General features: G+C 44.0%; 7 protein-coding genes across 7 annotated transcripts; 4 read left to right on the forward strand and 3 right to left on the reverse strand.

Moving 5' to 3' along the window:
- The first annotated feature begins 229 nt into the window (after positions 1 to 229).
- Positions 230 to 2,413, forward strand: KVR01_006390 (uncharacterized protein). The gene is made up of 4 exons (XM_044785216.1): positions 230 to 765; positions 815 to 1,279; positions 1,334 to 1,897; positions 1,992 to 2,413. Exons 1-4 carry the CDS (start codon positions 584 to 586, stop codon positions 2,377 to 2,379), a joined length of 1,599 nt encoding a protein of 532 aa, XP_044645193.1. The 5' UTR covers positions 230 to 583; the 3' UTR covers positions 2,380 to 2,413.
- Positions 2,414 to 2,865: 452 nt separating this feature from the next.
- Positions 2,866 to 3,964, reverse strand: KVR01_006415 (uncharacterized protein). Its single transcript, XM_044792446.1, has one exon. The coding sequence runs from the start codon at positions 3,698 to 3,700 to the stop codon at positions 3,104 to 3,106; it is 597 nt and encodes a 198-aa protein (XP_044645218.1). The 5' UTR covers positions 3,701 to 3,964; the 3' UTR covers positions 2,866 to 3,103.
- A 2,690-nt stretch (positions 3,965 to 6,654) lies between these two features.
- KVR01_005935 (uncharacterized protein) lies at positions 6,655 to 8,113 on the reverse strand (the record flags this gene model as incomplete). The annotated part of the gene is made up of 4 exons (XM_044789364.1): positions 6,655 to 7,483; positions 7,676 to 7,759; positions 7,854 to 7,940; positions 8,031 to 8,113. 4 exons carry the CDS (start codon positions 8,111 to 8,113, stop codon positions 6,655 to 6,657), a joined length of 1,083 nt encoding a protein of 360 aa, XP_044644738.1.
- A 3,999-nt stretch (positions 8,114 to 12,112) lies between these two features.
- On the forward strand, positions 12,113 to 13,494 carry KVR01_005847 (uncharacterized protein; the record flags this gene model as incomplete). The annotated part of the gene is made up of 2 exons (XM_044793831.1): positions 12,113 to 12,931; positions 12,989 to 13,494. Exons 1-2 carry the CDS (start codon positions 12,277 to 12,279, stop codon positions 13,492 to 13,494), a joined length of 1,161 nt encoding a protein of 386 aa, XP_044644650.1. The 5' UTR covers positions 12,113 to 12,276.
- A 1,475-nt stretch (positions 13,495 to 14,969) lies between these two features.
- KVR01_006182 (uncharacterized protein) lies at positions 14,970 to 16,007 on the reverse strand (the record flags this gene model as incomplete). Its single annotated transcript, XM_044794394.1, has 2 exons — positions 14,970 to 15,828; positions 15,892 to 16,007. The coding sequence occupies 2 exons, from the start codon at positions 16,005 to 16,007 to the stop codon at positions 14,970 to 14,972; spliced, it is 975 nt and encodes a 324-aa protein (XP_044644985.1).
- Positions 16,008 to 16,235: 228 nt separating this feature from the next.
- Positions 16,236 to 17,843, forward strand: KVR01_006102 (uncharacterized protein; the record flags this gene model as incomplete). Its single annotated transcript, XM_044792298.1, has 2 exons — positions 16,236 to 17,017; positions 17,068 to 17,843. The coding sequence occupies exons 1-2, from the start codon at positions 16,462 to 16,464 to the stop codon at positions 17,841 to 17,843; spliced, it is 1,332 nt and encodes a 443-aa protein (XP_044644905.1). The 5' UTR covers positions 16,236 to 16,461.
- A 1,472-nt stretch (positions 17,844 to 19,315) lies between these two features.
- KVR01_006158 (uncharacterized protein) lies at positions 19,316 to 21,238 on the forward strand (the record flags this gene model as incomplete). Its single annotated transcript, XM_044783449.1, has 6 exons — positions 19,316 to 19,437; positions 19,501 to 19,550; positions 19,626 to 19,822; positions 20,122 to 20,594; positions 20,707 to 20,925; positions 21,013 to 21,238. The coding sequence occupies 6 exons, from the start codon at positions 19,316 to 19,318 to the stop codon at positions 21,236 to 21,238; spliced, it is 1,287 nt and encodes a 428-aa protein (XP_044644961.1).
- Between the last annotated feature and the right edge of the window lie 468 nt (positions 21,239 to 21,706).

The following is a 21,706-nucleotide window of genomic DNA, read 5'->3' on the forward strand; positions in this document are numbered from 1 at the left end:
CTCTCATGATGCTATACCACGGGGTGCAGTGAAACCCAAACGATCTAGGGACCTGGGGACTGGAGCACCAAAATAGCCATAGGGCAGGCATGTTCTGTCAGTTTATGCACACTGCAGGTCTACAATATCTTGTGTAACCAACCATTGACAGCGATGGGCGAGTAGACCTACTCCACTATCCAAAATCCTACCATTCAGCGAACATGCCTTCTGCCCTATATTAGGTTTCGCAGATTTATCTACACCCTGTCGGCTTCTTTCCTGGTCGGCTTACCGGAGGCATGTGCCAAAGCTTCTGGCAGCCCACCGTGGAGATGATCGATCCCACAGGAGCTGGTCGACACGGGAGCTAGGCGTAGGCTCGGTCAACATGGCTCAGCCAATGCATTCATCATCCTGCCTCTGCCTTTGCCCGTGCCTTCCCAGCCAGGCCGTAGACGCGCAGCTTGAGCTTGATTTCAGATCAAGTGCTTACCGCTAGTAAATGACCGTCGACGCCTGAAACTCTTCGCATCAACCGTCCCTCTCTCTCGAACACCCAGAGGCCTGCACCTGCTGTCATCCCCCACTCGCAGTCGTTGAGATGGGGTGGTCAGTGATACTTGGGACTGTGCTGGCACTTGTGGCCGGCAGCTACTTGCTCCAGGGCTTCATCTTCTCCCAACGCGACCCTCAGGAGCCGGCTTATATCCAACCAAGTGTACCACTGATCGGCCACTTTCTTAACTATCTAAAGAATGGAACGCCTTACTTCAGTCATGTAGAGTATGAGGCCCCAGCCGCATGCCATCCGAGCTTGACTGACGTCTCCCAGGGCCAAATTCCCCCACCTGGCCATCTTCTCACTGCCAATCTTCTCATTCAAATTGTACATCGTCGCAGACCGGCAGATCTTCTCAGCTGTCCAGCGGAATGCCAAGACCGTATCCTTCACACCATTTGCCAGACAAGTCACAAAGATCCTGAGTGGTGTCTCGGACAAGACTGCCAGAGCAGCCGACACCTTGTCCGAGGACGAGGATACTCGCACCTTGGCCCGTCTGTTCCACCATGCCGAAGCGTCGACTCTTGCGAACGGACCCTCGCTGGACCGCATCAACCGGGTCAGTTCTCAGGAGAAGCTCAGATTGGTCGACGAGCTCGTCCTGGAGTCTTCAGAGAACCCGGTGGCCGTTGAGCTGTACGGCTGGGTCCAGGAGGTCATCACCATGTCAGCCACGACTGGCTTCTACGGACCCCAGAACCCGTACAAGGACCCGCAGCACAAGAAGGATTTCTGGTATGCTTCGCAACCACATCAGTACATGCAATCACGTGCTAACCCTCCACGTAGGACATTCAACGACAAGATTGCACTGATCACTGCTAACCTGGCCTGGCTCTTCGCGCCCAAGGCCCACAAGGCCCGCAAGGACAACTGCGCACGATATGGGGCCTACTACCGCGCCGGCGGTGTCGAACACGCGTCAGACTTCGTCAAGGAGAGGACCCGCATCCTCATCGACAGCGGCGCACCCCCGATGGAAGCGGTCGCCATCAACACCGGCTTCGACGTCGCGCTCCTCAGCAATTACACCGGCATCGCCTTCTGGACCGTCTGGAACGTCATTTCCCGGCCCGAACTGCTCGCGGCCGCGAGAAAAGAGGCAGAAACTGCGATTATCAGAGGCGGGGATGGAGACGCGGATTTCACTCTCGACCTGTCGGTCCTGCGCACCTCGTGTCCGCTCCTGGTCTCGGTGCTACAGGAGACACAGCGCCTGAAGATGTGGCACGCCAACATCCGTGAGGTGATCAGTGACACGAAGATCAGCGCGGCAGGCAGGGATTATATGCTCAAGAAGGGGAACTATGTACAGCTTCATGGCCCGCCTGTCCTGCTCAGCAAGGAGTTATGGTGAGGTCCTTCCTTCCCCTGATCCGTGCTCCCTCCAGTCTCGCCGCGGGAAAAGAAAAAAAAAACACAATTCTAACAGTAAATCTGGAACCAGGGGTGAGAACGCAGACAATTTCGACCCCCGCAGGTTCATCAAGAAGGACGACCCGAGCGGCTCCGTCCTGACCCCCAACCAGCTCCCGTCCATGGCCTTCCCCGTCTGGGGCGTGGCCCCCCATGTCTGCCCCGCGCGCTTCTACGCCAGCACGGGCGTGCTGGTCCTCGTCGCCCTGATGATCCTCAAGCTCGACATCTCGCCGGCCGGCGGCGAGGGGGCTGCGGACCAGGCGTGGCCGGAGTTCGGGGAGATGTTCAACTACTCGGCCGTGTCGCAGCCGACGGTGCCAGTCAATGTGTCTGTGAGGTCGAGAAAGGAGTGGATGGGGCGGTGGGGGGTCACCGTCGGGACCCCTAATACTAGATTGCAGTTTTCTGTGGCGTGAGAGGGCGTTTCTCTGGGCACATGGTAGAATGTTGTTCCCCATTGGGAAGCCTTCATGATTTTAGAAGGCATCGTATTGCTCTGTTATGCGTGTGGTTTCGATTCTAATCCGCATCCATACATATAAAACATGTGTGGCTCCTTCATATAGTGGTAAACCTTTGAAACTAATCACTACTTATATTCGTAGGGGGCCTCGCCAAGTCCGACAAGCATGTGTAGTAATTGTAGGCAGAGGACGTGTAGTGTGACGGGAATCAGACTTACAAACGGTGATTCTGGATTGGTCTCAGTGCGATCACTTGGCTGTCATCTTCTTTTACCAGACTCCGCAATATTATATGCGGCATTTCAACACACCTGTAGCAATCCACTCTTATCTGCTGAAGCATTGGCAATGAACAGTGACTATTCGAAAATGAGGCTTATATACGACCAGACCCATCTTGGGGTATGGGATTTTAAAGATAGCCAAGAAGCTTTACACGTTGCAACGAGGGAATGCATCACTGTACAATAATAGTAGCCACCGGACAAGCCTGACGAGCTGTGGTATTCTAACGTTATCATGCAGTGCATGTGGGCCGAGAGGCAATTGATCCACAACGATTCCACAACGATGGGATTATAAGCAACCGAATTCAAAAAAAAATCAAGCATCGCTAGGTGCAAACAAAAAGCCAAAGACATCCAAAGCGCCGCTAACTATGCAAAAGAAGAAAAGCCTATTTCGGAAAATACCACAGCTTCTGCCTCTCGACCATGCTGTACCCCAGCCCCAGGAACGAACACAGGTCTATCCACTTATCCTGCTCCACCCCCTGACCGGACGCGTACACGTCCAGCTCCAGCAGCCGGTCCGAGTCCTTGGCCCTGGTGTAGAAGGCCTGCACCGACTCTATGCCCGAGGCGGTGTCGTTGGCAGACGTGTGCACGCGGCCTGATGATGAGGAGGAGGAAGAGCTCCTCTTGTGGTGCATGTGGTGGCCGTGGACCTGGCCCTCGCGCTGCGCCCGGAGGTCCCACGGGATGATGAACTTGGAGTCGCCGTCGGGCCTGAAGGCGTCGAGGGCGTCCTCGCCCGTGCTGAGTTCCGTGTAGGTGGGCCCGGCCTGGCTGCACTGCGCCTCGGACCCTGTGGTGCACGCTTTCCTGTAGCCCAGGGCGCGGAGGGCTTGTGCCGAGGCCCTCGTGGCTTGTGGTGTGGTCTGGAGTATGTAGACGGAGGGGGAGCTGCCTTGTCTGTGCTGTGTTCCGGCGCTGCTTGGCTCCTGGGTTGAGAGCAGGCCCAGGAGGCCAGATGTGATTGATGATAGCTTCATTGTGTATGTGTGTATGTGTGTGATTTTGTGTGGTGGGTATTGTGGTCTGAAATTTGACGAGAGCTGGTGGTTGACAGGCTGGATAGGTGGTTCAGACGGGAATGTGCTGCCCGGATTGTTCTTTAAGGCAGGGTGATCGGCGAGTAGCTGGTTTCAATTCTCCTGACTCTTGACTCTCTGCCAGTTTGGTTGTAACAAGTCACACATTGGTGGAACCCCAGATTTGCGGCGGGCGATCTATATTCAGGGTCCTGGCTGCGTTTCTCACTACTAATGCACTCCAAGCGACCCTGTCGGATCTACCGAAAACGAGCTTGAGCCAGCGGCAACCGTCCTCATTTGTTTCAACTCTTCAGGGAAAGGGGGTCCTAAGCGATTGGCAGTCGATCTGGACCCCTAAAGACTGTGGGTCCAATGCGAGCGCCGATGATCAGATGAGAAGGGGATATGGGGTCCTCCACCAGATCGTATCCAACTCCCTGAAAGTGGGTCCAGTCCGAACAGGCTAAGAAGAGCGTCGGCCTTCCATCGTAGCACTTCAAATGTTGAGAATAGCTAGACCACCCTCCCCCTACAAGTGGTGCCTCGTAATTGAGTGAGTCGTCGGTCGCACCAACAAAGTCGGTGTTGCGTAAGGCCTATGAGCTTGCAGTGGCAGTGCGCGATCATTGATGGCTGCTGACCTTACGAGATTCTGTCTCATTGTCTCATTTCGCATCCCACAAGAGCCAGCCACCCCATGGCCAATGCAGGCCCGAACACCAACGAGCTGTTCCACTCCAGCCCCAGATTGAAGCTTTCCTAGTCAGGACTTGACAGCCGGTTTCAAAATTACATCTATCTCCCCGAGCCGCCTGATCCTTGCAGTATATCCAGTCGTCGGCTTCGGCCATACTATATTTTTCCTTTATACTATATAACTATCTTTTAGTTTAGCTATTCATTTCTTCCCTAATAGTCTAAAGCTTATATATAAAGTTTTTAATAGCTTTATATATATCCTTATAATCTTTTTATAGAGGAACTTTAAATTTATTTTTTCTTTATTTTTATTATATTTTTTTATAAATTACTTTTAATTTTTTTTAAAAAAACTTTAATATTTAATTATAAAAGTTTTAAAAATAATATATTATAAATTATTTCTTTATTTTAAGTTTTTAAAATTAATTATATATTTAAATAATAATTATAATTTTTATTTAATAAAAGTTTTATTATAAAGTATATATATATATATATATATATATATATTTAAAAGATAATTTTAATTAAGTTTTCCTTTAATATAATTTATTTATATAATAATTATTTTTAAATTTAATTTTATTATATAACTTTTTATAATATTTTAATTAATATTATTATTAAAATAATACCTTTTAACTTTACTTATATATTATAAAGTTAAAGTTATAAATATTTATTATATTATAATTATTATTATTATTAATATTATATTCTTTCTAAATATTAAGTCTTAAGTACTTACTACTATATAAAGGTACTATATATATTCTTAGATATATATGGAATAGAAGCGAAACCACATATCCAGTCGTCGGCCAACTGGGCACTCGAGCAGCCACAACTTTCCTCACCACATGTGTCGAGAGAACACTGGCATAGGCAGAATTCCAGCACCAGCTCTTTAGGCGGAGCGTGGGAAATCTACTTTAAATCACTGCACTCGGGACTCCAGATATCGTGCTCGCCGCCATTCCAAGGCTGCGAAGGACGCTCCTTGAGAAATACCTAGGTGAATATGTCAGATTGATGGATTAATGCTCATCAATTGTATGGAAATTTGAAAGGGTCAGTGGCCGGGTCTGCGCGGTATCCAATTGCATCATTCCAACTACCAAGGTATAAAGCTTCCTAGTACATAAGTAACCAATCAGTAGACCACCGTGAGAGATATGTTGGTTGACACAGGGTTCAATTAGGAAGTAACAGAAAGCAAAGAAGTCTAGTAAGCCGAGAGGCATATCGCAGTTTTCTTGCTGCGCGCAACAGGCTTCGACGCCAGCGCTTTCTACCCGTAGTCTAGGATTCACTGGCATTGTCGAGTCCTCCAAAGTTCAGACATCCAATCATACCGTGACTACGTGTCCTCCATGTCCATTCAGGGTTCTTCCGATGCACATCTCAATGTAGGTATTAGTTCGAAGAGATGTAAGAAATCTAGCAAAACAAGTTCAACCTCGTAATTTCCCATGGTTGTCTCACCCATCCCGCATGACCATGGTCAAGTGGTTTCGTTTTTAATCCCCATACATGTAAAATGTACGTGGCGCCTTCATACAGTGGTAAACGCTCAAGACCCAGCATTTGAAGAAATACAGTGCCAATAATAGTGGAAAGAGAATACAGTACGTGGGCACGTGGCTGAGCCTCGTACCGCGACCATGGTCAACTCGCCTTCTTACCATCCGGTTTTCTGCCACTCTTCAACTGGATCCGGCATGCTGTTCGCATTCCCCACCAGAGGGCTTACGTACTCGGTGTTTAATGGTAGGGTCGTGTCAGTCGAGACGTTTTCCATGCGCATAACCTTGCTCTGATCCGGGACCGCCGAGTAACCCTCGAGATTCATAAGTGGCGTATTTGGAGTCTGCCTGTATATACTGGCTCTATCAGACCTCTCTTGCGACTCGCCTGTGGTCTTGGGTCGCTCATATCCCAAGTCCGTACCACCTAGCCGTAAGACGTAAGCAACAAGAACTGATAGTACAGCATTTAGTACCACTGGACGGCGCACTTACTTATCCACTTATGGAGAACGTGTAAGACGAAAGGAATCCAGGCAAATAAAGCTAGCCACTGGCCGAAGCGCCACCTTGTCTGCTGTCAGAAGTGAAAATCACACTAGATTGAAGTCTAAAGGATCTCTTGCACGGTGGCAAGGTCACCGAGAAGGGAAGTGATGCGGGAAGGGAGACGGGAAACGAGACTCACTCATTCGATTCGTTAAGATGTCCAACTGTAAGATCAATCTTGTGTCTTACCCACGTGAAAAATCCCAGGACACCCCACATGGCCAGGAGATTGACCCAAGCAATAACAAGTCGCCACAGACGTCGGCAGCGTGCGACTAGTGGCTTATGCACGACCCCGGATATTCCAAAGCCGGTGATCAAGAATCCCGTCATAATAACAAAGAAGAGGGGACAAAAGAGGAGGAGAGCTTGCGCGGCCCTCATACCGACCCAGTAGTTAATTGAGGCTCTCCAGTCGCAGTTGTATTCCTTTGCATAAACGGCATCAGCCTCACCATAGTCGTAGTCAAGGTTACCGTATAGGGATATGAAGGCTTCTACCACGGATAAGATCCATATGAGCGACAAGATTGCCATGCTAAGCAAAGCCGGGCGGAGATTGTATTTCTCGGAATCCGGGGGATGTCGCCGCTTGATACTGTAAGCAATAATGACCGGAAATACAGAGAACGTCGATGCGAGCATAGAGAGCAGCATGTCGTATAGAGCAGTCTTTTGTGGAACCTGGTTGTTAGAACCAGGTTCTTTTCGTTCCCTCAACCCGGTGCTAGACAAATATAGGGCGGCGACGAGCATGGCGATGCTGAAAAACTCTGAAGCGTCGAGAAAATTCTGAAGCGACTCTTGTAGGCCGACGACAAAGCGGTGCAGCACTCCTGAAGGTCTCCCATTCGGCTCGGGGTTCTTGCACGAAGGGTACGGCAGCCGGAAGCGCCAAAACGAGTAGGTGAGCAAGAGGATGGTGATTATGATGGCCTCCACAAAGTAGGATGTGAAAACCTGCCTGGGCGTGAGCAACAGTCTCTGGATGAAGAGAAGAATCAACTCATAGTAAGCCGTACACCGATTCCTATAAGGTCCACATCCCCAGTCCATCCAAGTGCTATACATCTCCTGCTCGACTTTCAGTTGTGAACTTCCGCTACCGCAGGGTACTTTCCCTGGTGAAAAGGCTATGTTTCTAAGGGCGACTTACTGTGTTTTGCAAACTTCGCTTGGGTCCAATATCAAGTTATAAAGGAACTTATCGGTAAAGTTGAGAGTCCCGTTGGGATAGGAGCTGGAGTTTACATGTTAGATCTGACCCCGACGTGATGGCAACATGGTGCACATTGGCTCACGGAGCCTTGGCACATGAGGAATAATTCACTTACTTGTAATTGAATCCATACCAATCCAGCACGTATCCGTGGTACATGCCCTCTGTCCAATCATCTGGCTTCTGCCACCCATCTGGGACACTTGAAATGAAAAGATTGAAAATGGTCATTGCATCACCATCAAGGTAATGAGAGGAGTTCCATGGACTGGGCAATAAGAAGGTGGTATACCATTCACCCCAGGCATCACAGCTCTTGGAAAAGTTCATGTGCTCCCATAGAGGAAGGCCGGTAATGTTCACGCCGTCAGACATGGTTTTGCTGAAGATTGGTTTGTCGAGCACGGATTGCAGATTGGATGAGATGGTCCCCAGTAGGTCAGACACAGAAAGGCCCGGAACACCAGAGGTGATATGCCCTCGAAGCCTACAATTTATATAGGTACGAGCATTGAAACCAAGTAAGGCTCCGGAAAACCGTCAACATCCCCCCATGAAGTGACTGAACGGCGAGCTGAACCCACCAAGATCGTGTTACACGCACGTACAGGATAGTCGAATCAGAGCGCGGTTTTGTTTCTCAATAATATAGAGCACTTCTCCAAATTTTCGTGTTCATGATTCTAGATCGCAAGGTGTCTTACCCTGCCGGAACATATACATGCTTTGTGCTGCCACACTTCCAGGGTCGCCTGAAAATCATCACACCCAAGTTAGAGGAGACACATAGATAAGGCTTCAGCCACACTATATTTTTCCTTTATACTATATAACTACTTATTTCTTTCCTAATAATCTAAAGCTTATATATAAAGTCTTTAATAACTTTATATATATCCTTATAATCTTTTTAAAAAGAAACTTTAAATTTACTTTTTTTTTATTTTTATTATATTTTTCTATACTATTAAAGAGTTAATAGTTATTAATAATAAAAATATAAACTTAAAAGAAAATAAACTTATTATATCTTTTTTTTATTTTTTTATAAATTACTTTTAAAATTATTTTTAAAAGTTTTAATATTTTATTATAAATTATTTTTATTTTAAATTCTTTTAAAATTAATAATTATATATTTAAATAAAAATTATAATATTAATTTTATAAATTTATTTAATAAAAGTTTTATTAATATATATATATATATATATATTTCTTTTAAATATAAAATTAAAAGATTTATAATTATAATTTTATAATTAATTTTTATTTAATTATATTATATTATTATAATTTTATTTAATTTTTAACTTTATTTAAACTTTTTTAAATTTTTAATTTTAATATCTTTAAAAAATTAAAGTTTTATATTCTTTAATCTTAAATTTAAAACTTTTATAAATTTTAATATACTTTAAATTAAATTTATAATCCTTTAACTTTTTAAAAATATAATAATTATTTTAAATATTAATAATTTCTTTTTAAAATAAAGGTTTATTTTTATATAATTATAGATTTAATTATTAATAATTATTTCTTTTTTATTTATAAAAAGTTATTAAAACTATAAACTTAAATATTATATATAATAATAAAGTATAATTACCTTACTTAAAAGTTATCTCTTAATTTAATAAATTAATTAAATAACTACTTTTAAATAGTTTTACTTATAATATAGTAAAGTTAATAAATAGATATTTACTTAAATAAAGCTAAAACCCTTAAAGGAATAATAGCTTTATCTTTACTTATTTTAACTAACTTATATTCACTTAAGTTATATAATAATATTATATATAATACTTAACGGCGTTAAAACTAACCTATAATTTACAATAGCTTTAACTTTTAATAGGCTAATAGTGCTAACCTAAATAGGTATAACTTAATACACTAATATAAAAAGATATCTTCTAATAATAAATAGTATTATAAATAATTATAAAGTTATTATAAAAGTTTTATATAATAAACTTAATTAAATTAATCTTTAAAAGATATATTATATTTTATTTTTAAAACCTTAATTATTTACTTTTAGCTTAATAATAGAATTAAAAATATAAATAGTTTATATATATATATATATTTAAAAGAATAATTTTAATTAAACTTTTTAATGTAATTTATTTATATAATAATTATTTTTAAATTTAATTTTATTATATTTCTTTTTATAATAATTAAATTATAAACTAATTTTATTTATAATTAATACTATTATTAAAATAATATTTTTTAATTTTATAAATATATTATAAAGTTAAAATTATAAATATTTATTATATTATAATTATTATTATTAATATTATATTCTTTTTAAATATTAAATTTTAAATACTTATTATTATATAAAGGTATTATATATATTTTTAAATATATATAGAATAAAAGTAAAACTATATAGATAATTAGGTAATATAAAATATTAAGCATTAAATCGGATGGCCCCGAGCATGCCAACAATTTTCTAGTACATCCGTTATACCTGCGGCTCATATCACCATTTCGTCCAACAACGGTCGTGTACCCAACCGCGTGATTGGATCAGCTAATAAAGAACATTCAATCTATACTATTTATAGGATTTGGCTTGGAGGCCACAAGCCATTCGGATAACACACTCTGTTGGTAAGGCATCCAAGAACATTTCAAGGCTTCAATGGATGAGGTGCTACCCTAGCCATTCAGAGTCATTTCGAAGTACGTGGCTAAAGGTTGTGACACGTTTTCAGGCTGGTGTGCAGTTTGAGGGTGGCTGGCCACTCTTCTTTTAGAACAGGTATACCTAGGTACCCCAGGTAAGGTTGGCCCGTATGGGCACACACCTTTTCCAATATGTAACACAAGGTCCTCAGAACTAAAGGTCTGGACAGTTCTACCTACCTAGGTACCTAGGTAGGTAGTTTTGCTTCGGAGCAGCTGAAAAGCTCGACTTCTAAGGATGATTAGTTTGAAAGAGACACTGTAGATATCTACGTATTTTTGCAATTCAGTATCGCGGAGGCAACTCATTGACATTGCCGTGATACAGAATAGCTCGAAAACGACGGGAGAACTCCGTCTGTAGCATAATTGCCACCAGCCCGCAGTGCCCAGGGCATTATTATAGATTAAACCGTACTTTTCTTTCTGCAAAGCCCTGCAACGCAGGTAAAAAATAGGGCTACATCCTTATCCCTAAGGTCAAGAATATTATCCCATCTACAAGTTAATACAGTCGTAGTCCAAATACTTTCAGACAGGAAGGTTCTACCTTACCGTATATTAATAGGTACTAAAGATAGTTACTATAAATACCTATACCTTTCTAATAACCTCTTAATTACTATACTACTTTTCTCCCTTTAAGATTATTACTATAATATTTATTTTAATTTAATAATTATAATAATTTATATTATTAAGTTTAAATAATTATTTAAAAATTATAAAATTATTTTAAAGGTTAAAAATAGTCTTAAAAAAAGGTTATAAGAGTAAAAATAAACTTATTAAGGAGACTCCTTTCTTTTAAATAACTCTCTCTTTATTCCTTTATAGTTAGTCTTCTATTTAAATATATTAATTAGTTAAAAGAGAATCCCTTCCTTCCTCTTTCTATTAAATCCTTTTTAACTTTTTAATTTTATTAACTCTATTAATATTTCTCTTTTAATAGCTTTACTTTTAATAGTAAATCTCTAAATATAGGATTTTAACTAACTTTTAAAGTTAAAGGAGGAAAGTAGAGGATTTAATTAAAAAAAGGAAGGAAAAAAGGAAGGGGAAGAAGTACTCCTCTACTCTTTATATAAGGGAAGGTATAAAGGCTTCTCTATAACTATTTCTTCTCTCTATAACTACTTCTTCTCTCTATAATTACTTCTTCTCTTAATAACCCTCTCTTTTATAAGTCTATTTAACTATAAAAAAATCACTAAAAAGCTAAATAATTACCTATACTATAAAGCTACTATTTATATTAAGTATATTTAAAGTTAGTTTTAAAGGGATAATAGTTAAATAGGTAAATAAACGTTATAGTAACTATCTCTAGTACCTACTAATACACGGTATAGTAGGGTCAAAATGAGACTCTAGCCTCTACTGGCATTGCGGACACGCCGCCGCGGATAGCCTGGACAATCAGCCTCTCAAAAGTCTTTCGCTATGAATCATGGAGACCTCTCTAGTTTCGTGTCATATACAAACTGGATTAGGAGCAAGAAGGTTTGTAGACAACTCTTGCACTAGTCACGAAGGGCGCGGGATGCCTAGTCGTGCAAGGGGTGATTATAAATCGTCCACGGAAATGACGTCGAAGGCATAACATTTGACAGAACCTTGAATCGGGACGATCAGCAGAGCATCTACCTAGGTAGCCAGCGCTACACGCTATAACACCCCAAGCCTGCCTCAGAAAGTGAGATTCACTTACATATCATCACAGTACTTTGGATTTCGTCTCATATTTGACTCCGTAGTGCTCATGTTTTGGAGGGCCTTACTACGCATCTAGAGTGAAGGTATTAATACCCAAACAAACAATGGCACTGCCGACATCCCATTCTATCCACCCTTTCAAACTCTCCATCGCTGAGTCCACCCTCGATGACTTACAAACGCGTCTCCGCTTGACACGCTGGCCAGACAAAGAGACAGTCAACGATTGGTCTCAAGGTGTCCCACTCGCAGCCATTCAGGAGCTTTGCGAGTACTGGCAGAAAGAATACGATTGGCGACGATGCGAAGCGCTGCTTAATTCATATCCCCAATTCACGACGACTATCGATGGAGTGGAATTTTACTTCTTGCATATCAGGTCAAAGCACGAAAATGCTCTGCCTCTCCTGCTTACACACGGTTGGCCTGGCTCAGTCCTGGAATTCAGACACGTGATCGATAAGTTCGTCGACCCCGAATCTCACAGCGGTTCTCCTGAGAGCGCCTTTCACCTTGTCATCCCGGCACTTCCAGGCTACGCGTTTTCCGGCAAGCCTACCGAGACTGGATGGGATTACCACCGTACCGCGCGTGCTTGGGCAGAGCTTATGCAGCGTTTGGGCTATGCAGACAGCGGCTGGGTCGCTCAAGGCGGCGATTGGGGAGCCCATGTGGCCGTAAATTTGGGCCGTCAAGCACCGAAAGGACTGAAGAGCGTTCATCTCAATTCCATCTTCTTCGACCCCAAGGTAAATTTCTGTTCGCAGGAGCATCTGTAGTATACATGCTAATCATGTTTTCAGAAAGAAGTCCAAGTCTCAATACGCGATAAAAAGGGCGAGGAACGAGCCATGTATCTGGACAGCCTTCGCGATGCTGGACACCGCGGGTACTCCCTACAGCAGTCAACAAGACCGCAAACTATCGGCTACGGGCTTGCAGACTCACCGGCTGCACAGGCGGCGTGGATTTATGAGAAGTTCAGAGACTGGTCTCATCACGATGGCAACGTGGAGACGGTCTTTAGCAAAGACGAAATGCTCGACACGATCATGCTGTACTGGCTATCAAATTCCGGCACGTCATCTGCTCGTTACTATTGGGAGTGCAAGCCCGACTCAACCGCATGGCCGATAGACATACCGGTTGGTGTGAGTTGGTTTGGCGGCGATAATTCTTATGGGCCAAAGGAATGGTGCGAACGATACTACAAGAATATTGTATATTGGAACGAGACGGATAGAGGCGGCCATTTTGCGGCATGGGAGGTACCAGATATGTTTGTTTCCGAGGTCCGCAAGTGGGGAAGCAAAATTCGGTGAAAACTTTTGAATGGATGCAAATAAACATCATTTCGTTGTAAAATCTTACAGTTCTTCATATCTATGCGTACATGCATCAGCGTGTGCTGTCATTTGGTGATAAAGAACTCATGTCGGTGTGCCGTTCTGCGTTGGACCTCCGGCCAGGTGAAATCGATTCTGAAGAAGACCACAGCAGTGCATTACTCGTAGCCGGTAGCTTCTTCACACATAGCACTTTCTAGAAGCCTGGCTGCGGCAATTTATCCTCTAACTCTGCCCGAATTATGGATTGGGTGCGGCATGAGGCTGAAGCCACATCACCACTAATTGCGTCTTTTTACACTGTCATCTTCATTGTCTTTTGAAAGCCGGGTCTTTCAGACTTGACCACTATTTGAAGGGGCCGTACGCCTTCGGGGTGTATGCGGAATGAGAAAGAATCCACTCATTGTCATGTTTGAAAGTATGGCGCTACTAAGTGCGGTACGAGGCTAAGCCACATACCTACCCACATAATGTATTCTCTTTCCACTATTATTAACATTATATAGTTTCACTTCTATTCTATATATATTTAAGGATATATATAACACCTTTATATAATAATAAGTACTTAAGATTTAATACTTAAAAAGAATATAATATTAATAATAATAATTATAATATAATAAGTACTTATAATCTTAACTTTATAATATATAAATAAAATTAAAAGGTATTATTTTAATAATAATATTAATTAAAATACTATAAAAAGTTATATAATAAAATTAAATTTAAAAATAATTATTATATAAATAAATTATATTAAAGAAAATCTAATTAAAAATTATTCTTTTAAATATATATATATATATATATCTATATACTAATAAAACTCTTATTAAATAAACTTATAAAGTTAATATTATAACTTTTATTTAAATATATAATTATTAATTTTAAAAATTTAAAATAAAGAAATAATTTATAATATATTATCTTTAAAACTTTTATAATAAAATATTAAAACTTTTAAAAAGAGTTTTAAAAGTAATTTATAAAAAATAAAAAAGGTATAATAAGTTTATTCTCCTTTAAGTCTATACTTTTATTATTAATAACTATTAACTTTTTAATAATATAAAAAAGTATAATAAAAAAAAGAAAAAAAAATTCCTTTTTAAAAAGATTATAAAAATATATATAAAACTATTAAAAACTTTATATATAAACTTTAAATTATTAAGAAAGAAATAAGTAGTTATATAATATAAAGGAAAAATATAATATAGCTAAAGCCTTATTAGTATTATATTTCTTTAAACGCTGGGTCTTAAGCGTTTACCACTGTATGAAGGCACCACACATATTTTATATATATAGGGATTAAAAACGAAACCACCCATGGCGCTGCTACAGTACCAAAGTAATGAAGGAATGGCCGGGCCCGAGTTGCCTACAAAGACGCGGTGGGAAAGAGTCATAAAACACCAAAGGTAAATCATGAACCCTTACTGTCCTCGAAACCATTCGTCTTCAAGCAACTCTTTAGCCGTCGGTCGATCGCGCCAGTCCATCCTCATGATCTTCAAGATAAAGTCCTTATCCTCCTTCACAACCTCTCGTTCCGTCACCCTGCTGAAATGTGTCATGCTCTCAGGGGGATTCAGTTGCATCAGATAAAGCACCGTCTGGAACGTCTCATCGTTCACTATCTCCCTGATCTTGAATGGAAATGGCCCGAAGTAACGGAATTGTGACTCCAACACTTCGACGTTGTAGTCCTCGTCACCGTAACGAGCCTTCTTCGGGCGGAAGATATTAAAGTCGCCGCCGAAAATCAGGCTTATGACCAACGTGCCAAATGACCAGATATCGGTTGCTGTGTTCCATGGGATCTCCAAGAGGACCTCTGGGCTGCTCCACATCGGCGCCCCGATGGGCGTGGCGGATTTGGCCCATTCACTATCCTGGTGGTAGCTACCACCAAAGTCGCCTAGTTGAACATCTGAAAAGCCAATATCGTTGTCGTGGGTAACATCGCTTCTGTGGTTGACGAATATGTTGCTAGGCTTGACATCGGCGTGGACATGTCCGTCTTCATGGAGGACACTCAACGCCTCGAGTATGCCTCTCGACACGTACTTGATCTCTTTCCGATTGAGCGCTTTTCGAATCGATGCATCCAAAAGATCCTGGTCCAAATGCCTGAGGACGATGATTGTTGGCTCGGCTGGATCTTGTATCTCATCAATCAGAGGTCGAATATGGGTGCTTCGATCCTGGAAGCGTTGGAGGACATCCCGTTCGTTCTCGACACGGGGATGGCCGCTGACGCTCTTCACAATTACAAGCTTATTGCTCTTGTCTCTGATATTGTCATGCTTAGCGGCAACTTCTCAGGTCATAGTCGCGGGCTGTGTGTCTACACACCTTGCAAGCCACACGCCGTCCTGAATTCTCTTCGATATAATGTAGAACCCGAGTCTGCCCCGAAGAGCTTGTCCTAGATTGAGTGGAGACAATGGCGGTTGGTGTCTGAACATCATACTCCAGGTCCTGATGAAATGCTCCTGTTGGAAGATAAGTCTTTCGCTTACCTAGGCATCAATTTTGAAGCAGTGAAGGGTTTCGGTAATTTCAATGTTCCTTCTCAATCAGGATACTTGCAAACCCTCCTTTTTTTGGGGGGGAGGTGGGGTGCCTCACGCCGTTCTATGACCTCAACCCTACCTACCACCTAAATTTCTCCCAAGGTCCACATCTGCGGCACAGCTCCCTACCAACCAACACCAACCCCAAGAGATCAATGACCTGTTTCTCGCGCATACATGGCACTTTCGGAAGGAGCTCACTGGCACAATTTGAAGGAGCTTGGAATTACAGTTCCTTGGCTATGCAGGTGTGGTATTCATTGCATCGTGCCGCACGCCGCCATTGAGGTCACTGTTGTACAAGCTTCCACGCCCAGACCTCGCAGCCGCCACGCCGCCACGACACACCATGAGCACGCACGACAATGCTCCCAATCGGCACCGGGATCAGATTCGCTTTGCATACATCGAAGATGCGGAGCCTCCTGATCGATATTGCCTCGGAGGATACCATCCGCTTGACGTTGGCGATGTACTGCGTGATCGATACCATATTGTGCATAAACTCGGTTTTGGCTCCTACTCCACAACATGGCTCGCAAAGGACATTTCTCAGGGTGACAAATATGTCGCTATCAAGATCATGACGGCCGACAGCAGTGCAGCTTCTCAAGAAGCAAAAATTCTACGTCATCTAACCAAAAAGATCTCCCTTGATGCCCACGGGAAAGGCACGTTGGAAGGTGTTGATAACACGGCCATGCCTTCAATCTGGGATGGATTTACCATATACGGCCCCAATGGTGCACACAGCTGTATCGTAACGACTCCTGCAAGAATGACCGTGGCTGAAGCGCAAGACGCTTCGTATACCCGTCTCTTCCAACCCCGTGTGGCCCGCGCCATCGCTGCGCAGCTCATACGAGGTGTGGCTTTTATGCATAAGAAAGGGCTTGTCCATGCCGGTAAGAGTCGAATGACGTCCACTCTCTGTTCTTAAACTAAAAGCACTCAGATCTACACCTAGGAAACGTTCTCTTCAAACTCGCCGAGAATTCGAAAAGTCTCCCATTGGACAAGCTATATGAGAAGTATGGTAAGCCTGAACTAGAACCAGTTCGGATACTTGGAAATGAAGGAGACCGGCCGCTTCCTGAGGGTGTTCCAACGTATATTGTTGTTCCAGGCTGGTTCGGGGTCAGAAGCGAGGACGTCACACTCATTGAAGCCTCTATCCTTGTGACCGATTTCGGGGAATCGTTCATGCCCTCCTCTGAACCAAAATATCACTCCAGCACCCCGCGTGTATTGAGACCGCCAGAAACCAGATTCCTCCCCGGAGAGCCTCTCTCGTACCCTGCCGACATATGGACTCTGGCATGTTCTATTTGGACTGTCCTCGGCCAGCGATCACTTTTTGAAATCTTTAGCCCGACCGACGATTACGTCACGAAAGAGCAGGTAGATGCTCTCGGGATCCTTCCCCCGACGTGGTGGGAGACATGGGCGGCACGAGGTGACTACTTTAATGACCAAGGCGAACCGCTTGACCCCACAAGCAGTCGCATGACACTGGAAGGTCGATTTGAGCACTCTATCCAGGCCCCTAGACGGGCTGTCGGCTTGGAGACGGTCGGAGAGCAGGAGAGGGTCGCTTTGCTGGACATGTTGAGGGCCATGTTGGCTTTTATCCCGGAGGAGAGACCGACTGCTGCCAGCCTTATGAGCTGCGATTGGATGACCAAGTGGGCTCTTCCGGACCTGCGAGAGCTTGAGAGCATGGAAGTTTGAAGCACTGATTGAAGACTCTGGATCGCCAGTTGCAGTCCTCAAGCATTCTCAAGAACTCATGCTAACCAATCCGGGCCCCAAACAAAGCGCGGTGAAATACCTAATCAGGTGACCGGCGTGTAATACAATTGCGCTGCAACGCCGGAGGCCTGCATGTATCTCTGTTCCTAATCTTAGGAAATTCATAGATTCCTCGTAGGGGAATAAGGGCTTCACGTTCTATGGGAAGGCAATCGGTCCGTCTCAGACACCTTCAGCTTGGATGGATCGAAAGTCTACCCACTCTCGGCGATTCGGACATTCTACATGAAATAGGGAGGAGCTGGTCAAGCTCTTAGGGCTCATGATGAAGATATTCAATGACGATTGTTGCAGTTGAACGATGTGCACGACTTGTAGCTCAAGAACTAAGTTGATGGGAACCAAACTTCCGTGCTGTCGCCCACCCTTTGGAGTGTCTTGGAAATGAAGAATCATGCAACCAACTGTCGATGATAACCAGTAATTTGTAAATGCCTAGTCTATGCCTAGCCTTGGAAAACCCGCCGTAATGAATCTCATTGGCGTTCCATGCAAAACTTCCGTCTCGGTTGGTCCCGGGGCCGGCACGGCCGCATGAGGACAACTGGGCGGTTGATCGCCGAGGTCGTATTGCAAACAACAGCGGCAGCTAGAAGTTTAAAAGCACAAGCCTCTTGGAAGCAGAATAGTGAATGGCCCCAAGACAAGACCCAAGACTTCTAGCCTTGCATTCCGAACATAGACCGACCCCTTCCCCCCAATTCGAAGGCCTTCAGGGTCGATTGCGTGCTTGCGAGTCCATACATGGGAGACATCACCATCTGTGCCTAGATCGTGGCAAAATGGATCACGGTAGCAATAGCCACGACGGCATAATGCTTAGGTATATAAGTCATGGATCTGATAAATGTGTGGCTGTGAGCCGAGACGATCTCCGGCGAGCTTTGATCCACAGAACGGCAACGTCACCATTCGCCCAGATCGTCGGGGAATACAACGCAACTATCGTGATGCTGGAGTGCATCTTCGAGACGGTGAATGTTCTTAATATAGAAGATCGACGAGGAGACCTAATATCATTTGCACAACAAAGAAAACCAAGGATGTAGAAGTCACAGCCGATTTCAGTCATACTTATTAATGCACAGTAAGCCAAGCCTGGTTGCAACCGCATGAGACTCATCTGGATATGGGCCTCATCGATACGGGAAAGGGTCGGGCGTACGGCAGATGACCTGCTCAACCTAACCCAGGAGGTCTGTGGTATTTAGAAACCAACCAAGTTCAAATAAATGACCCTCGGGGAAACATACTTAAATGTAGCCGATCACATCTCTTCCCGAAGTCGATCCCAACTTGATTCCATGTATGTGCTCCTACAAAGCCATAGTTAGCTCTTAAAAATCTTCCCAAAAGATCAGAACATCAGGGATATTCGTTGAGCAGCGACCATGTTAGAAGCTTCCAAAGAACAAATGACACCGGGGTCAGTGAGCCCGCCTGATGAGAAGGTCCTGGCGTACGAAGCTCAGCCGGACTGGACTCCACAAGAAGAGGCAAAGGCAAAGCGGAAGTAAGTCATTATCATAGACCATCGATAAAAACCTCTTCCACTAACCTACGGCGCATTCTATAGGCTCGACTTGCACGTCGTCTCCGTCCTGACCCTTGGTTTCTTCTGCCTCCGTAAGCGCCCAGATCACTCCTAGGTTGAGCATGGAATGTCTCCACTACTTGTTGTATGCTGACTCCCTTCAAAAGAGCTCGATAGGGGGAACATTGCCAACGCTATCACGGACAACTTCATGGAAGACGTCGGCATCGACCAGAACCAGTTCAATGTCGGCCAGCAGCTACTCTCACTGGGCATTGTGCTCTTCGAAATCCCATCCAACATGATTCTATATCGCGTTGGGCCGGGCAAGTGGCTGACCTTGCAGCTATTCCTGTTCGGTATAGTCAGTCTTTTTCAGGCATTCCAAAAGGGCTATCCTGCGTTCCTGATAACCCGTTTCCTTCTTGGGGCTACGGAATCTGGCTTTATTCCAGGTGGACTGTGGACAATGTCAACATGGTACACACGTGATGAAACAGCTAAAAGGGTCATGCTGTTCTATATCGGTCAGTACTCTCTTCCTTTTGTGTTACGAAGCCTTTTCCTGAGTGCTCCCATCATTATCCCGAGAGGATCACTTTGAAACAAAACACATGACTAGAACTGTTCGCAGGAAATCAATTCGGAGCAGCCTCCTCTAAGCTACTAGCATACGGCATCCTTTATATGCGTGGTGTTGGCGGGAAACCTGGATGGTTCTGGCTCTTTGCCCTGATGGGCATTTTCACGATCCTCGTCGGCTGTCTGTTCGGCTTTGTCTTTCCCGATTCGTTCAAAAAGCCATACTGCCCGTTTGCCCCTGGCCGCCAAGTCTTCACCGACCGGGAGCTATACATCCTGAACACCCGTGTGATCCTGGACGACCCATTGAAAGGTCACAAAAAGAAGCACATTGACCGAGCGGCGTTCAAGAAAGCTTTCACCGATTGGAGAATAATTGTGCATGTGGCAATCACAATTCTGAACAATGGTCCCCAGCGAGGGTTTGACACGTACTCGCCATCTATCATCAGGAGCTTTGGCTTTGAGGGCCTAACGAGTAACGCCTTGGCGTCTGTCGGCCTATTTCTTCAGATACCCGTCTCGTTCTCCTTCAGCTACGTCTCAGATCACTTGTGAGTTCGACATATCTCCCCAGAAGCTGCTCGAAGTCCCTCTCTCAGGCGCAGGGTCGGGGCCAAGAATGAAATAACCGGCTGACTCGAGGCCCTCTCTTCTACCGAGCAGCAACAAACGAGGTCCGACTGTGATTGCTGGCGTGGGATGCCATCTCCTCGGCTATGTCATGAACAGAATATTCACCGAGATGCCGGCGAACATGAGGGGTGTCAAGTACTTTGGCGTCATCTGGACGCAAATGTATGGGACTTTCCCTCAGCCACTGAATGTGGCCTGGGTGTCAGTCACTTGTCACGATTCAGAGGTTCGGGCTTTAGCTATGGCCATGTGAGTCTTTCGCTCTTCCATAAGTACCGTCTCTTGACTATATCACTTCTTACTTTATTTGTCATTTGCTGAGTATTGCTGGTGCAGCATGGTTATGGCTGGTAACATTGCCGGCATTTACGGTGCACAGATTTTCCGTGAGGAGGATAACCCTCTCTATCGCCGCGGCTTTAACATTGGGATCGCAATTCTCGCCACATCTTTCTGCTTGGCGATCGTTCGGTATATCGATAGCAAGTTCTTGATTCGGCGCCAGAAGCGACAGGATACTGCTGATCAAGAGACCATTGAAGCCGCCAATTCATCAGGCTAAGGAGATCTCACAATTAGCAGGACGCAGTAGAGCGACGCGGTCTTGACAGAGGCATGTGTGACGGTGAGGCCGGCCAGCCACTATATGGTGGAAGTAAGTTGTGACAAGGCTTCCCAAGGGTTCTCACGGGGAACTGGGTAGACGGGAGTGGGTATGTGCGTGGCTTATAGGGCTTTCTGGAGCCGAGTATGGGTGTTTATCGACCAAGAGAAAGCAAAACAGAAATCACTGCAAGACTGTAGCTTCGAATGTGTAACAATCATGAAAATGGTGTGGTTATTCTCGGCGCCTTGAGCATTGGCAAAATCGTGGACTGCCAGGACTCAAGTTCAGAACAGCGTCGGCGCCTAGGTAATTATTCGTAGCCTTTCATCTAGATATATATTCAGATCTCAGCTGAATGAAGGCGCCATGTATGTCCTCGGACGTATACGGAATGGAAGCGAAACCACAGAAACGAGGTCCGAG

This window comes from Diaporthe batatas (genome assembly GCF_019321695.1).
Source record: "Diaporthe batatas strain CRI 302-4 chromosome Unknown Contig00006, whole genome shotgun sequence".
Taxonomy (NCBI): domain Eukaryota; kingdom Fungi; phylum Ascomycota; class Sordariomycetes; order Diaporthales; family Diaporthaceae; genus Diaporthe; species Diaporthe batatas.